We start from the raw sequence: 18,192 nt of genomic DNA, 5'->3' as shown, positions 1-18,192 counted from the left end.
AACCAAAAGCACAAATGACAAAAGAACAAATAGACAAACTGGACTTCATACAAATTGAAAACATCTGTGCTTCAAAGGACACATCAAGAAAGTAAAAACCCACAAGAATGGAAGAAAATATTTGTAAATCATATATCTGATGAGACACAGCTAGAATATACAAAGAACTCTTATAATTCAATAATAAAAGTACAAATCACTCAATTAAAAAATGGGCAAGGGATATGAATAGACATTTTTCCACAGGAAAAAAATATAAATGGTCAATAAGCATATAAAAGATGCTTAGTATCAGTCATTAGGGAAATGCAAGTCAAAACCACAATGAAATATCCCTTCATATTCCATGGTGTGGAGAAACTGAACTCTCAAACCTTGGTGAGAATGTAAAATGGTGCAGTCCCTTTGGAAAAAGTTTGGCAGCGTCTCAAAAAGTTAAACATAGGGTTACCATGTGACCCAACAATTCCACTCCTAGGTACATATCCCAAAGGACCGAAAACACAAAAGACTTGTATATGAATGTTCATAGTGACACTATTCATAATAGCTAAACAGTACTAATAACCCAATGTCCATCAACTGATGAATGGTTAAACAGAATATGGTATATCTATATAATAAAATATTATTTGGCAAATAAAAAAATAACTGATACATGTTATAAGATGGGTGACCCATGAAAATATGCTAAGTGAAAGAAGCCAGACACAAAAGAACACACATTATACTGACTCCATTTTTATGAATATCCAGAACAGGCAAATTTTATAGAGCCAGAAAATAGATTAGTAGTTGCCAAGGGATGGGGAGTATGGTGAATTGGGAGATACAGTGTTTCTTTTTGGGATGATAAAAATGGTAATGGTTGTATAATTTTGTGAATACACTAAAATGAAATGAATTGTACATTTTAAAATGGAAGTTTTATGGTATGTGAATTATATCTCAATTAAAAAAAGAAAAAGACAAGCAAGCATAGCATACCTTAAAGTTTTCCTAAACATAAAACAAACAAAAACTTGAACCCTTTTTTATGGCTTGAATTCAATGTTATCAATATTACCTTTTTCTTCTTCAACAATAATAATCATAATGATAAAAATAGCAGGTACTTATTAAGCACTTACTAGGCAGGCAGCAAGCAAGCATTTTATACTTGGTATTTTCTCTCAAATCATCTCAATGATCTTGTACATGGAGTTATTATCCCATTTTATAGAAAGGAAAATGAAGGTAAAAGAGGCTCAGTAATTTGCCCCAGGTTATATAAAGGCAATTAAGTTTGACTCCAGAGGTTCTATTATGCAATTTTCTCTTCCTTAAAACAGTGACTTATTGGTCTCAAGTACTAAGTTATTTTTCAATGTATTATGTTGTTTTTCTATCACCAATGAATTAGATATCATTTCAGGACCCAGTATTAAATAATGATCTTAACCTCCTTATCTTGTTGAGAACAGGGCAAAGACATAAGGAAATTCCTATATGACAAGTTTTTATTTGTATCAAATTACAGAGTACCATAGGTAAATATAAGATTATAATTTGAATACTATAACTTATAATTTGGCAAATTATTTAATTATCCAAAGTTTATTACATGTTTGAGTATGCACTAAAGAGGTTATTTGGCATAACTTGGCAAGATAAATTCTTCTGTACCTTATTTGACCACTTATCATTTATATATGTGGTACACATATATGTATGTATACACATACACACATACATATATACATACACATACTCCTAAATTAAGTATACTCGTATAAAAAGCTGAAGATTGATGTTTTATAATTAAGTCCTGTTTAAAAATCTATTATATTAAATCACATCTGCATTCAAAGCAGAAATGTAAAAAAACTGATCAATTTGCTAAATACACATGAATTTACAAAGTAATTGAAAATGAAATAAAAATTTCCATTGAAATGTTATATTCCTGTTTAATCAACATTTAAGTGGCACTATCAAACTATGGAAATAGACATTATTTTTTTAGGTTGTTGAGAGAATAAAGATTCTACTGAGAATTACTGTACCCTCCAAATTAAGAATGAATATTATTATAGTAGGAAAAGATGGCAGATAATTTTCTTCTTTATTAATATGGGAATTCTCAGGAAGCAATCAGGGCAGTATCTGTTCCACTGGGCTTGGATTTCCTGCATTTCTATCAGTGGAAATCTGGCTTCTCAGGAAAAGTGCAGCCAGTCCGCCTAATTATGACGCTTGCTGCGTAGTGACCAGCACGGATGCATTCAGTCAGGGGCTTGTCAGAGACCAGCTGAGACAGAAAACCTGGAACACAGACAAAAGGGAAGAACATGAGTATTGTCTAATAGCGTCAGAAATGTCATGTTGGGTCAGGCCAAAAAGTGATCTATGTACCTATCTCTTTCTTCAGTCTTGATAGTGTTAAACTCCAAGTGTTAGAGTCCATGTGGAAGAATTCTTCCCCCAAATATCATAGGTTTTCCTCAACATTTCTTTTAAAGAGCTCAAGTTGGGACATGACAATTCACCATCAAGTCATTCTAGTCTTTGTAAGCCAAAAGTATAATCACACTTTCCTTTAGTTTTGAGATTAAGAGGTTGTGAGTAAGAAATACCGGCCAAATAATATTATCTTGGGTCTTTACAGCTGAGAAGGTATTAGTTATTCCCTCACTCCATCTCTCTGGATTCCTTCTGTGTTGTTATTCCTAGCATATGCTTTTGCACAAAACTCTATTGTATGGATATCTCTCCAAGTACAAATTTAAGAGTTGAAAAGTTATAAAGGACCTTACATCTCCCTTTTACTCCCAGAAGCAACTGTGAAATAATTTCTATAGTCAAGTGCCACGGACTAGTTGACATTAAAATAAATCTGATAAAGTAGAAAATAGTGTTAAGGACTTCTGTTTCTGACCACAAAGAAATAAAATAAAAGCAACCAGATTTATCCTTTTCCAGAAACTACTAACATTAAAGACAAAGTATATGAAGGAAAGTTTTTCAAATACTGTAAAAGATTCATGAAGGGAGGGAAACAAATGGGGTAAACTATAAAATTGCTCTAGCTTACCACCTAGAGAGAGTTACCAGGCCACAACACAAGAAACAACAACCTAGGGAGAGTTCAACAGTCTCATTGAGTTGACAGGATGGATTTGGGAGTCTAAGTAGGACAAAATTAATAGGCAAACTGATCAGGGAAAAAAAAGAGAGAGAAGATGTAAGTTGCCATTATTGAGGATAAGAGATGTGATGTCAGTATAGAATCTACATACACTAAAAGAATAATAAAGAAACATTAACAACTTTATGCCAATAGATTTGGTAAATTAGATGAACTGGACAAATTTGTGGAAAGACACAAGTTACCAAAGCTCAGGAAGAAATAGATAGCCTGACTAGTCTTGTACTTACTAAACATATTGATTTTATAGTTAAAAAGCTTCCAATAAAGAGAATTTCAGGTCCAGATGTTGTCACCGGTGAATTCTACCAAATATTTAGGGAATAAAAATAGTATCAATGCTATACAATAACCTCTTTAGAAAACTGAAAATACTTCCCAACTTATTCCTTGAGGCTAGCATCACTCTGATACCAAAAAAAGAAAGAAAAAAAAAAAAAGAAAAAAGATGCAAATATTTTAAAGAAAATTTTAGCAAAGCAAATCCAATAGTATATTAAAAAAGATAATAAATTATTATTATCTTAGGAATGCAAGGTTGGTGTAACATTCAAAAATCAATCAATGTAATTTACCATAACTAAGAAAACCATAAGATCATCTAATAGAAGAAGAAAAAGCAGTTGGCAAAATCCAAATACATTCCTAATAACAACTTTCAGCAACCTAGGAATACAAAGGAACTTCCTCAACCTGATAAAGGGCAGTTAGGAAAAACTTACAGTTAAAATCATTCTTAATGGTGGATGGTGGAATGTTTTCCCCTTAGGATCAAGAACAAGACAAAAATGTTTGCTCTTAAACAGTGTACTGTACTGAACACTTTAGCCAGTACACTAAGGCAAACAAAAGAAATAAATAAAAGTTGGGGCACCTGGTGGCTCAGTTGGTTAAGTGTTGGACTTTTGATTTTGGCTCAGGTAATGATCTCATGATTTGTGGGATCAAGCTCCGTGTCGGGTTCTGAGCGGGCAGCATGGAGCCAGCTTGGGATTCTTTTTTCTCTCTCTGTCCCTCCCTTGCTCTCTCTTTCCAAAATAAATAAACAGACATTTTAGACATTTTATTTTTTTTAATGTTTTTTTTTTTTTGACAGAGAGAGAGAGAGAGAGAGAGCGCGAGCATGAGCGGGGGAGGGGCAGAGAGAGAGGGAGACACAGAATCCGAAGCAGGCTCCAGGCTCTGAGCTGTCAGCACAGAGCCTGACGTGGGGCTTAAACTCACAGACTGCGAGATCATGACCTGAGCCGAAGTCGGATGCTCAACCGACTGAGCCACCCAGGTGTCCCTAAACAGACATTTTAGAAAAAAAAAAGAAATAAATAAAAGGTATCAAGTGCTTGCTTTGGCAGCACATATACTAAAACTGCAATGATACAGAGAAGCTTAGCATAGCCTCTGAACAAGGACAACAAGCAAATTCGTGAAGTGTTCCATATTTTAAAAAAAAAAAAGGCATTAAGATGGAAAAAGAAGGGAAGTTGTCTTTGTTTGCAGACGGCATGTTTGTCTATGTCTATGGTTCTCAATAGTGGGTAATTTTGCCCCCCACCAGAGGACATTTGGTAAGGTCTGGCAATTTCTGGTTGTCACAGCTAGGGTAGAGGGTGCTGCTGGTATCTAATAAGTAGAAAGAGGGATGCTGTTAAATATCTTACTGCATCTATAATGCTGAGATTGAGAAATTCCTGGCCTTTGTAGAATATCTTATAGAATCTAGAAAAAAATTACTGGAACTACTAAGTGAGTTTAGTAAGGCTGCAGGGTACAAGATCACTATACAAAAATCAACTGAATTTCCATACTATATACACACCATACTGTGTGTGTATATATAGCAAGATATACCAGCAATGAACAATTAGAAATTGATATTAAAAATCACTTTTAACATAGTATCAAATATGTGTAATACCTGATAAAAGTGTAAGACCTGCACACTGTAAATGACAAAACAATGCCAAGAAAAAGGAAAGAAACCTACATAAATGGAGAGATATAAAGTGTCTGTAGATCAGAAGATTCAATATTGTTAACAGCTCTAAGAAATTTTTCTATGGATTTAATGTAATACCAATAAAAATTCTAGCAGACCTATCTTTTGTTTTTTTTTTTAAGTTTTTTTGTTAAGTTTACTTATTTTGAGAGAGAGAGAGCATGTGGATGTGAGCAGGGGAGGGCAGAGATAGAGGGAGAGAATCCTAAGCAGGCTCCATGCTGTCAGCACAGAACCCAATGTGGGGCTTGATCTCAGGAACTGTGAGACCATGACCTGAGCTGAAATCAAGTGTCAGGTGCTTACACGACTGGGCCACCCAGGCGCCCCTCCAGCAGGCCTTTCTTATAGAAACTGTTAGCTGATTCCAATATTTATGTGGAAATGCAAAGGACTAAGATTAGTTAAAACACACCTTTGAAAAACAAGATTCCTTTAGTTACAACTTATCACAGAACTAAAATAATCAAGACACTATGCTATTGGCATAAGGATAAACAAACAGTGCACCTGCACAGAGTCCAGAAATAAACCTACTTCTATATCATCAACTGATTTTTGATGAAACTATCAAAACAATCCAGTGGAGAAAAGATAATCTTTTTTAAACATTTTTTTAAACATTTAAAAAAATATTTATTTATTTTTGACACAGAGAGAGAGAGAGAGATTGAGAGCATGAGTGGGGGAGGTGCAAAGAGAGAAGGGAGACACAGAATCTGAAGCAGACTCTAGGCTCCAAGCTGTCAGCACAGAGCCTGATGCGGAGCTTGAACTCTGGACCGCAAGATCATGACCTGAACCGAAGAAGGGACACTCAACCGACTGAGCCAGCCAGGCACCCCGAAAAGATAATCTTTTAAACAAATGTTCTTAGAATAGCTGGATGGCATATTTGAAAAAACAAACAAACAAACAAACAAACAAACCACTTCAACCCTTACTTAACATCATCTACAAAAATTAATTTGAAATGGGTCACAGATCTAAATGTAAGAGGTAAAACCATTAAATTCTGAGAGGAAAACATAGAAAATCTTAGTGATTTGGAATTTGCCAAAAATCTCTTAAGTAAGACATAAAAAGTACAAAATTTTATAAAGGAAAAAATAACTGGGCTTTGTCAAATTGAACACTTTACACTTCAATAACAAGAAACAACACAATAAAGAATGAGCAAAAGTGTTGAACTAACATTTTAGCAAAGAAGATGAACAAATGCCAAATAATATATTACTGCCAACCTGCTAGAATGGCTAAAATTAAAGACTGACCATAACAAGTGTTATCAATGGTGTGGGTGAATTGGAATCCTCATATACTGATGGTGGGAACATAAAATTATAAGACCACTTTGAAAACCATTTGTCAGTGTCTTAAAAAGTTAAACATACATTTACCATTTGACCTAGTCATTTCATTTCTAAGTATTTAACCCAAGGTCAGTGAAAGCATATATTCACACTAAAGATGTGTAGTGAATGTTCACAAAAGCTTTGTTTGTAATCTCCCCAAACTGGAAATGATCCAGATGTGGATGAGAAGAAGCAGGAAGGCAGGATTACAAAACAGCATGGGGGTAGTGGATATGTCTATAGTGATGGTTTCATGGGTGTATGCCTCTGTTAACATTTGCAAAAATGTACACTTTATTTTTTTTAAAATTTTTTTTTTTTTTCAACGTTTATTTATTTTTGGGACAGAGAGAGACAGAGCATGAACGGGGGAGGGACAGAGAGAGAGGGAGACACAGAATCGGAAACAGGCTCCAGGCTCTGAGCCATCAGCCCAGAGCCCGACGCGGGGCTCGAACTCACGGAGCGCGAGATCGTGACCTGGCTGAAGTCGGACGCTCAACCGACTGCGCCACCCAGGCGCCCCAAAAAAATGTACACTTTAAATATGTGCAGTTTACTGTATACCATAGTACAATAAAACTATAAAAGATGAAAAAAAAGAGAGAAAGTGTTGTAGTTACAAATAAGATAGGTCAAGAACAGAAGAATCTGGGGCTACTTTCCCTCCAGAGGAAACCTGAACTGTTGTAGCAGACTCAAATACTCAGAAGAATGGATGATAATGAGAAACTGTTCTGTAGCCAGACTTCCAGGCTGTTCCCTAGGCCCTGGCAGCCTGGTGGGGGTGAAGATTAATTGAGAAGCTGTGGTATAAAGACCTGTAGAGAGCATTATAAGAGATTTACGTCCTTTCTTCTCTACCTTTCTGACCACACAAGCTTTTTTCCTGTTAGATGTGGGGAATGCTCTGTATCTAGTAAAATAAGTATTCCCAACCAAATAATAAAATTAATTTGGTTAATGGAGTGATATATTTTGAAGACATTTGCTTAGAATGTGAAGTCACTCCCTCAAGAGGTTTAGTAAGAGTATTTTATCATTGAGTTTTCAGGTAACAGTCAAAGGTCAATATTAACTTTCCGCCAAGCTGCGAGGCTAAAATGCTCAGCCCACACAGTGAATGGAGCAGACGCCAAATTCAGAGTCAGATCAGCTTACAATGGAAACACGTCTATTAGAAGCCTTATAAGCAACATCTGTTTTCCTCATTCCTTCTGGTATGATCTTTGTGAGAAAAAGGAAAGCTTATGTTTATGAAATATTTTTGTAAAGCATAAGCACCAGCATCCTCCTTCTAAGAGAATAGCTAGTTGATGACTGAAGTGAAGTACTCTGAAGAGACATTTGCTTTGACAAGTGGAAAGCCGGGATGCAGAAAAAAGCTAAGACCTTTGCCCTGGGTGAATAACAGTTTTCAATAATCTATTTAGAAAAACCAACTGAGGTGAACTACAGATGTTATATAATCAATTATAAGTGGACCCTTCATAAAGTAGCTGATGTGAATCTTTTTTTGTGTGTGTGAATCTTAAAAGTTACGTAAAATGGTTTAAATAAAGAGAACTTTGGTTTTATGAATCATAGGGAATCATTTTATCACATGGATAAATATCCTAAGACAGTTTTTTATTGTGTACAACATACATAACCTAAAATTTAACATTTTAACTATTTTTAAGTGTGCAATTCATGGCATTAAGATTATTTTGCAATGTTGTGTAACTATCACTTCTATCGATTTTCAGAACTTTTTTATCACTTCACCAGAAGCTCTATATTCTTTAAACAATAATTCTCTACTTCTGCCTCTGGCAACTGCTCCCCTACTGTCTGTCTCTATGAATTTGCCTATTTTAGGTACCTCATATGAATAGGATCACACAATATTTGTTCTTTTGTGTCTGGCTTATTTGACTTACTGTAATGTTTCTCAATATAATTTTTTAAATCAAAATATAGTTATTTTTTTAGAAATAGAATTTGGTGGGGCGCCTGGGTGGCACAGTTGGTTAAGCGTCTGACTTCAGCCAGGTCATGATCTCGCGTTCCGTGAGTTCGAGCCCCGCGTCGGGCTCTGGGCTGATGGCTCAGAGCCTGGAGCCTGTTTCCGATTCTGTGTCTCCCTCTCTCTCTGCCGCTCCCCCGTTCATGCTCTGTCTCTCTCTGTCCCAAAAATAAATAAAACGTTGAAAAAAAAATTTGAAAAAAAAATAGAATTTGGTGATTCAGCACTTACTTATAACACCCAGTGCTCATCCCAGCCAGTGTCCTCCTTATTGCCCCTCACCCCGTTAGCCCTTCCCCCCCCAACCCAACACCCCACCAGTAACCCTGTTTGTTCTTTGTATTTAGGAGTCTCTTATGGTTTGTCTTCCTCTGTTTTTACTTTATTTTTGCTTCCCTTGCCTTATGTCCCTCTGTTTTGTATCTTAAATTTTTTTTTGCTTTTTTTTCTTTAAAAAATTTTTTTTAATTTAATTAAAAAAAATTTACATCCAAATTAGTTAGCATATAGTACAACAGTGATTTCAGGAGTAGATTTCTTAATGCCCCTTACCCATTTAGCCCATCCCCCCTCCCACACCCCCTCCAGTAACCCTCAGTTTGTTCTCCATATTCAAGAGACTATTATGTTTTGCCCCCTCCCTGTTTTTATATTATTTTTGTTTCCCTTCCCTTATGTTTATCTGTTTTGTCTCTTAAAGTCCTCATATGAGTGAAGTCATATGATATTTGTCTTTCTCTGACTAATTTCACTTAGCATAATACCCTCTAGTTCCATCCATGTTGTTGCAAATGGCAAGATTTCATTCTTTTTGATTGACAAGTAATACTCCATTGTATATATATATACCACAACTTCTTTATCCATTCATCCATCGATGGACATTTGGGCTCTTTCCATACTTTGGCTATTGTAGATAGTGCTGCTATAAACATTGGGGTGCATGTGCCCCTTCGACACAGCATACCTGTATCCCTTGGATAAATGCCTCATAGTGCAAATGCTGGGTCGTAGGGTAGTTCTATTTTTAGTTTTTTTAAACAATTTTTTAACGTTTATTTATTTTTGATACAGAGAGAGACAGAGCATGAACAGGGGAGGGTCAGAGAGAGAGGGAGACACAGAATCCGAAGCAGGCTCCAGGCTCTGAGCTGTCAGCACAGAGCCCGACGTGGGGCTTGAACTCACGGACCGTGAGATCATGACCTGAACGGACTGAGCCACGCCGGCGCCCCCTATTTTTAGTTTTTTGAGGAACCTCAATACTGTTTTCCAGAGTAGCTGCACCAGCTTGCATTCCCATGTATCTTAAATTTTTTTAATGTTTATTTATTTTTGAGAGAGAGAAAGAGAGAGACAGAGTGCGAGTGGGGGAGGGGCAGAGAGAGAGAGAGAGGGAGACACAGAAGTTGAAGCAGGCTCCAGGCTCTGAGCTATCAGTGCATAGCCTGACTTGGGGCTTGAACTCGTGAACTGCAAGATCATGACCTGAGCTGAAGTTGGACGCTTAACCAACTGAGCCACTCAAGTGACCCATGTTTTGTAGCTTAAATTCCACATATGAGTGAAATCATGTATTTGTCTTTCTCTGACTTATTTTGCTTAGCATAATACACTCTAGTTACAACAACATTGTTGCAAATGGCAAGACTCCATTTCTTTTTCATGGCCGAGTAACATTCCACAGAATATATATACTACATCTTCTTTTTCCATTCATGAGTCGATGGACATTTGGGCTCTTTCCATACTTTGGCTATTGTCGATAGTGCTGCTGCTATAAACATAAAGGTGCATGTGCTCCTTTGAATTAGCATTTTTGTGTCTTTTGGATAAATACCTAGCAGTGCAATTGCTGGGTCATAGTGTAGTTCTATTTTTTATTTTTTTTAATTTTTAATTTTTATTTAATTTTATTTTTTAGTTTACATCCAAGTTAGTTAGTATATAGTGCAACAATGATTTCAGGAGTAGATTCCTTAATGCCCCTTACCCATTCAGCCCATCCCCCCTCCCACACCCCCTCCAGTAACCCTCAGTTTGTTCTCCATATTCAAGAGACTATTATGTTTTGCCCCCTCCCTGTTTTTATATTATTTTTGCTTCCCTTATGTTCATCTGTTTTGTCTCTTAAAGTCCTCATTTGAGTGAAGTCATATGATATTTGTCTTTCTCTGACTAATTTCACTTAGCATAATACCCTCTAGTTCCATCCATGTTGTTGCAAATGGCAAGATTTCATTCTTTTTGATTGCTGAGTAATACTCCATTGTATATATATATCCCAACTTCTTTATCTATTCATCCATCGATGGACATTTGGGCTCCTTCCATACTCTGGCTATTGTAGATAGTGCTGCTATAAACATTGGGGTGCATGTGCCCCTTTGAAACAGTACACCTGTATCCCATGGATAAATGCCTAGTAGTGCAATTGCTGGGTTGTAAGGTAGTTCTATTCTTAGTTTTTTGAGGAACTTCCATACTGTTTTCCAGAGTGGCTGCACCAGTTTGCATTTCCACTGAATATAATTTTTTAAGTTAGAATTAAAAAAAATTTTTTTAACGTTTATTTATTATTGAGAGACAGAGAGAGACAGAGCATGAGCATGGGAGGGACAGAGAGAGTGGGGGAGACACAGAATCCAAAGCAGGCTCCAGGCTCTGAGCTGTCACCACAGAGCCTGATGCGGGGCTCGAACTCACAAACCACAACATCGTTACCTGAGCCTAAGTTGGATGCCCAATCAACTGAGCCACCCAGAGGCCCCTAAGTTAGAATTTATTATTTTTTTTGCACTTATTTATTTTCGAGAGACAGAGTGAGACAGAGAGTGAGCAGGGGAGGGGCAGAGAGAGAAGGAGACACAGAATCTGAAGCAGGCTCCAGGCTCTGAGCAGTCAGCACAGAGCCTGATGCAGGGCTCGAACCCACCAACCGTGAGATCATGACTTGAGCCAAAGTCAGATGCTCAACTGACTAAGCCACCCAGGCGCCCCTCTAAGTTAGAATTTTTAATTATTACCTAACCTAAAGTATATTCTGAATAAAAACCTTTATTTGGAAATAATTTCAAATTCACAGAAAAGTTGCAAGAATAAAAATAATGTGAATAGCACCTATATATCCTTTACCCAGATGCACTTAATGTTAACATTTTGCTCCTTTGTGGATATATACCCTCTCTTTATATAGGTTTTTCCTATATAAACTTTCTCCATTCGAGAGCAAGTTGCATTTATAATGGCTCTTTACCTTTAAATACATCAGTGTTTCTTCCTGAGAATATGGCTATTCTCATATACAACTACGGTTATCAACTTCAGTAACACAGTTAGAATACTGTTATCTAATCTTACTCTCCATATTCCAGTTTTGTCAAAGACTCAACAATATTCTTTTTTAAAGATTTTTTTTATTCTTAAGTAATCTCTACACTCACGGTGGGGATTGAACTCACAATCTTGAAATTAAGAGCAGCATGCTCTACTGCTTAAGTCAGCCAGGTGCCCCCCAATAATGTTCTTCATAGCACTGTATTTCCTTCCAGCATATAATCTAGTATAGGGTTTCTTGTGCTTTTGGTCTTCTTTAATCTCAAACATTTCCTCAGTCTTTCTTTGACTTATGAGACAGGGACATTTTTGAAGCATATATTCTCATTTGGGGTTTATCTGATATTTCCTCATGACTTAATTTAGAATATTCATTTCTGGTCAGAATATTACAAAATTATGTTGTGTCCTTCTCAGGGTATTATATTTTGAAGCACATTATGTCCAGTTGCTAGTCACTGGTGATGTTAATTTTGATCACCTGGATGTTTATATACTTTCCAATGCTTTGCAATGACAAAGAATGCCACAGTATTTTTTTGTGTAGATATTTTTGTGTTGGTGTAGGGGGGTGTATCTTCAGGATAAATTTCTAGAAGTAGAATTTCTGGGTAGAAGAGTAAATATGGAAGCAGTTTTGTTAGATACAGCCAAATCCTCCATTTTATATTTCCACTAGCAATGTTTAAGTGTGCTTGTTTCCCCACAACCTCACCAACAGAGTGTGCTGTCAAGCTTTTGAATTTTTGCCAGTGGGTGAGAAATGATATCTCAGTGTAATTTTAATTTGCATTTCTCTTATTATGAGTGAGGCTGAACATCCATTTATTTACTTATTCATTTACTTACTTATCTAAAAATATTTATTTTGAGAGTGAGCTCATGCACGCAAGTGGGGAGGGGCAGAGAAAGAATCCCAAACAGGCTCTGCGTCATCAGCACACAGCCCGACATGGGGCTCAAACTCACAAATCGTGAGATCATAACCTGAGCCGCAATCAAGAGTTGGATGCTTAAGTGACTGAGCCACCCAAGCACGCCTGAACATCTCTTTACATGTCTAAAGAACAAATCCCTTTCTCTGAATTGTTTGTTTTCCAATTCTTCTAAAGGATTTTTGGTCTTCTGCTACTTTTAAAAGTTATTTACATTTTGGGGATATTGTTCTAATAAAGTATTTTCTTAGGCAGGGAAAAATATCAACAATAACAGTATGCTATTAATATATACAAATACTGTGTCAGCAAGGAAACTAAAATGCTTATTCATATCTTATTCACTGAATGTGGTGAATTTTAGAGTGTGGTTGGCACACACTATAGCAGATAAATATGGCTTGCAGATATATATCAAAAAAGAAGTTTCCTCTCTTTTAGTAAAGACTTTGGGCCTATCAGGAATTCAACAAGAAAATCTTAAGTAGCTGACTTGGCATGTGTGCTCCACATGAAAAGTCCCCTAGGAGCCCTTTTTCCTGGTGCCTTTTTCTGGTTCTTATGGTCCTTATCAGTACATTATCTTGATAATGAAGGGTAAGGCTCTGTATATATGCCTTCCAACATAGTCAAGAGAACAGAAACAGGAGGTATAATACTGAAGAATAAGAAATATCAACATAGATTTCCAACCAGGAACTCATATGCTGAGCTAGTTGTTCTTGCCTTTCTACTTTGGTTCCTTCTCTCTGGGATCTGTATAACTCCTTTCTAATCCTCCTATGGATTAGAAGGCTTATCCCATGACCTCTGGACTTTTCTGAAATTTGGGTTATTTCGTGGACCTTAGGTCTCCAGCTGTTGAGGCATATGGTAGGTGAAGGTTTCTCACTGACAATGAATTTGGTTCCTAGGGCTAGTGTTGGCTGGCTCTGAATCTCGCAACAATCACAGATCCAGAGCTATCAGAATAAACCTCTGTCCATTAGCAATTAATAACGCTTATTACCTTCTGGTTACTTTCATTTGGATTTTTCTTTTCCTGATGTTAAGGAGAACAATCCATTTTAGCATAAATGAATGTAGTGTCTGAGATGAGACCCACAACATGGGTTTAAACTGTGCAGAGAAGAGGCACTAAGCTAGTTTTGTCAAAGCACATAGAGGTGGGATGGCTGGTATGGGCAAAAGGCAATATAATTTCCTACCTTAATTTGTCCATTTCATGTAGTTACTGTAGAAGAGCTATAATACCTAGAATTTTCTCAGTGTCTTTACAGAAAAGTGATAAATATTGTCAGTAGGTAAGAAAGCTTTAATCAAGAGACTTAAGAGCTAGGGATATTTTAGAAAGAAATGAACAAAGTCTGTAAATCAATTTTTTCTTTTTCATATATAGTTCCTTCACCAATAGTTGTCATGGTGGGTAAAACTAAAAGCCCAGTAGACTCCATTATTGTTCATTCAACAATAATGTTGAATTGTGTTCAATGTTGAACAATATTCAATGTTGAACAATGTTCAACAATGTTGAACAATATTGTTCATTCACAACAAAAAGAATGACTTAGCTTTTTCTGGTTGTCATCAAATAAGAAAGCTGTACCACACAGACTTTATGAACTTGGAAGAATTAAAGTTTGTTTTTTGTTTTTGTTTAAGAAAAAATTTTTTTAACGTTTATTTATTTATTTATTAAAAAAATTTTTTTTTCAACGGTTTTTATTTATTTTTGGGACAGAGAGAGACGGAGCATGAACGGGGGAGGGGCAGAGAGAGAGGGAGACACAGAATCGGAAACAGGCTCCAGGCTCCGAGCCATCAGCCCAGAGCCTGACGCGGGGCTCGAACTCACGGACCGCGAGATCGTGACCTGGCTGAAGTTGGACGCTTAACCGACTGCGCCACCCAGGCGCCCCAGCGTTTATTTATTTTTAAGAGATAGAGACAGAGCATAAGTGGGGGAGGAAAAGAGAGGGAGACACCGAATCCAAAGCAGGCTCTAGGCTCGGAGGTGTCAGCACAGAGCCCGATGTGGGGCTTGAACCCACGAATTGTGACATCATGACCTGAGCTGAAGTTGGACGCTTAGCTGACTGAGCCACCCAGATGTCCCTGTTGATTGATTACTGATTTAATTTCATTGCTAGTAATCACTCTGTTCAAAATTTCTATTTCTTCCTGATTCAGTTTGGGAAGTTTATATGTTTCTAGGAATTTATCCATTTCTTCTAGGTTGTCCAGTTGGCATATAATTCTTTATAATATTCTTTTAAAATCCTTTGTATTTCTGTGGTGCTGGCTTTGTTTCTCCTTCATTTCTGGTCTTATTTATTTGAGTCCCCTCTCTTTTCTTCTTGATGAGTTTAACTAAAAGCTTATGAATTTTGTTGATCTTTTCAAAGATGGAGCTTCTGATTTCATTGATCTGTTCTATTGTTTTTTAAGTCTCTATTTCACTTATTTCTGCTCTAATCTTTATTATTTCCTTCCTTCTACTGGTTTTGGGCTTTATTTGTTCTTTCTTTTCTAGTTTCTTTAGGTGTAAGGTTAGGTTGTTTACTTGAGATTTTTCTCAGTCCTTGAGGTAGACCTGTATTGTTATAATCTTCCCTCTTAGAACAGATTTTGCTGCATCCCAAAGATTTTGGACAATTGTGGTTTTGTTTTCATTTGTCTCCATGTATTTTTTCATTTCCTCTTTGATTTCCTGGTTGACCCATTCACTGTTTAGTAGCATGTTATTTAGCCTGTATGTATTTGTGCTCTTTATGGATTTTTTTCTTATGTTTAATAAAGAAAAGATAAATAAACAGAAAGGAATCCAAACATAATACTAAAAATAAGGCATCAAACTACAAGGGAAGAGAGCAAGAGAAAAAGAGAATAGAGAACTACAAAAAACAATCAGAAAACAAGTATCAAAATGCAATAAGTACATACTTACCAATAATTACTTTAAATGTAAAGGGACTAAAGGCTCCAGTCAAAAGGCATAGGGTGACTGAATGGATAAATAAACAAGACCCATCTATATGCTGCCTATAAGAGATTCACTTCAAACCTAAAAACACATGCAGATTGGAAGGGAAAGGATGGAAAAACAATTACCATGCAAATGGAAGCAAAAAAAAAAAAAAAAAAAAAAAAAAGCCAGGGTAGCAATGCTTATATTGGACAAAATAGACTTTAAAACAAAGACAGTAACAAGAGACAGAGGAGGACACTACATAATGATAAAGGAAACAATCCAAGAATAAAATATAACAACTGTAAATACCTATGCACCCAACATGGAAGCATCTATACATAAAGCAACTATTAACAGACACAAAGGGGAAAAAAAAACAGATGCAAAGGAAGAAAGTGACAATAATACAGTAACAGTAGGAGACGTTAACACTCTACTTACATCAGTGGATAGATCCAGACAAAAACCAACAAGGAAACAGTGGCTTTGAATGGCACATTGGACCAGATGGACCTAATGTATATACAGAATATTTCATCCAAAAACACCAGAATACACATTCTTTTCAAGTGCACATGAAACATTCTCCAGGACAGATCACATGTTTGGGCACAAAACAAGTCTCAATAAATACAAAAAGAATAAAATCTTATCATGCACCTTTTCTGACTATGATGGAAAAATGAACTTTTAATAATTCATCTTTTACAAGTGTTAGCATCTTATATTATTCTCAAATTGCTTCTCCAATGATACTGCATAAGTACATATCAGTGATTATCTCTTTACTTCTTGCACAGTCCCCAAAGACTTTTAATATATAGCAGACCACAATATGTGTATGGAGAGTAAAACATTTTTTTAAAGTTTAATTATCGGGCACCTGGGTGGCTTGGTCGGTTAAGCGTCCGACTTCAGCTCAGGTCATGATCTCACGGTCCGTGAGTTCGAGCCCCGTGTCGGGCTCTGTGCTGACAGCTCAGAGCCTGCAGCCTGTTTCAGATTCTGTGTCTCCCTCTCTCTCTGCCCCTCCCCTGTTCATACTCTGTCTCTCTCTGTCTCAAAAATAAATAAATGTTAAAAAAAATTTTTTTTAAAAAGAAAAAAAATAAAGTTTAATTATCTTGGGGCGCCTGGGTGGCTCAGTCGATTAAGCGTCCGACTTTGGCTCAGGTCGTGATCACGCGGTTTGTGAGTTCAAGCCCTGCGTCGGGCTCTGTGCTGACAGCTTAGAGCCTGGAACCTGCTTCAGATTCTGTGTCTCCCTCTCTCTCTGCCCCTCCCCTGCTCACTCTCTTTCAATAATAAATAAACATTAAAAAAAAAAGTTTAATTATCTTGAGAGAGAGAGAAAGAGAGAGCATGCACATGTGAATGGGAGAAAGGCAGAGACAGAGGGGGAGAGAGAGAGAATCCCACGCAGGCTCTGCATTGTCATCACTGAGTCTGACATGGGGGCTTGAACCCACAAACCTTGAGATCATGACCTGAGCCAAAATCAAGAGTTGAATACTTAATTGACTGAGACACCAAGGCACCCTGGAGAGTAAAACATTTTCTTTTAAGTTTATTTATTTTGAGAGGGGGGTGATGTGAGGGCCAGAGAAAGAAGGAGAGAGAGAATCCCAAGCAGGCTCTGTGCTGAAAGCATAGAGCCTGACGCAGGGCTTGATCTCATGAACTGTGAGATCATGACTTGAGCCGAAATCAAGAGTAAGACACTTAACTGAATGAGTCACGCAGATGCCCCAAGAGTAAAACATTTTAAAGCATTTGTAGAATATATATAATTTTCTTTAAAAATCACATTTTATGCTAAGTTTAAATTCTTATACATTTAGACAGTACTTTGTTTACCTGACAATATATACAAATGTATATGTGTTTGAAGTAGTTTTTAAGCCATGTAATTCACTAACAATGTGAAACAGAGTATTATCTCAGGCACAAGACTTCAAGCAATAGCAGCTGCCATGGTCATGCATATTACATGTACAATGACCACCCCTCATGACTCTACTACGAGCCTATTTAGTTTAATAAAGCAAGGAAAAAGATTTTTTTTCCTGATTGTAAAAGTAATAACCAACAGATGTAGAAAAAGTAGGAAAAAAACTCCAGCAGAATTAAGAAGTAAATAAAACACACACATAGTCCCATTATAAAGAATAATCAATGTTATTTAATATAGCATGGAGAGCCTAACAAGAGTAATAAGACTAAGAAAAAAAATTAAAAAGTGTAAAAATCAAAATAAACTTGTCATTATTTTCAGTTAAGAATATTGTATATAGAAAACCCCAAATAGTCTATAAATTATTGGACTTAAGAGACTTTGGGAAGATTGCTGGCTATGAGAAAAATATATCAGTAACACAAAGACAAAAGAAATTTGAAAAAAGAT

General features: G+C 36.5%; 1 protein-coding gene and 1 non-coding gene across 3 annotated transcripts in view; one reads left to right on the top strand and one right to left on the bottom strand.

Moving 5' to 3' along the window:
• Positions 1-725: 725 nt before the first annotated feature.
• ADK (adenosine kinase) overlaps positions 726-18,192 on the bottom strand; it is a 531,760-nt gene continuing 514,293 nt past the window's right edge. For both annotated transcript variants that reach the window (XM_047072998.1, XM_047072999.1), the window contains exon 11: positions 726-2,304. In XM_047072998.1, coding sequence (XP_046928954.1) covers positions 2,180-2,304 — 125 coding nt within the window. In that variant the 3' untranslated portion in view covers positions 726-2,179. The remainder of the gene's footprint in view (positions 2,305-18,192) is intronic.
• LOC124507335 (U6 spliceosomal RNA) lies at positions 4,524-4,630 on the top strand. Its single transcript, XR_006960990.1, has one exon. It is a non-coding gene; the product is annotated as a U6 spliceosomal RNA (small nuclear RNA).

Source organism: Lynx rufus, unplaced genomic scaffold, assembly GCF_022079265.1.
Source record: "Lynx rufus isolate CCGP_SWC_20201006 ecotype Redwood Valley unplaced genomic scaffold, mLynRuf1.p SCAF_11, whole genome shotgun sequence".
NCBI classification, from domain to species: Eukaryota; Metazoa; Chordata; class Mammalia; order Carnivora; family Felidae; genus Lynx; species Lynx rufus.
This window is presented reverse-complemented; position numbering and strand designations above follow the sequence as displayed.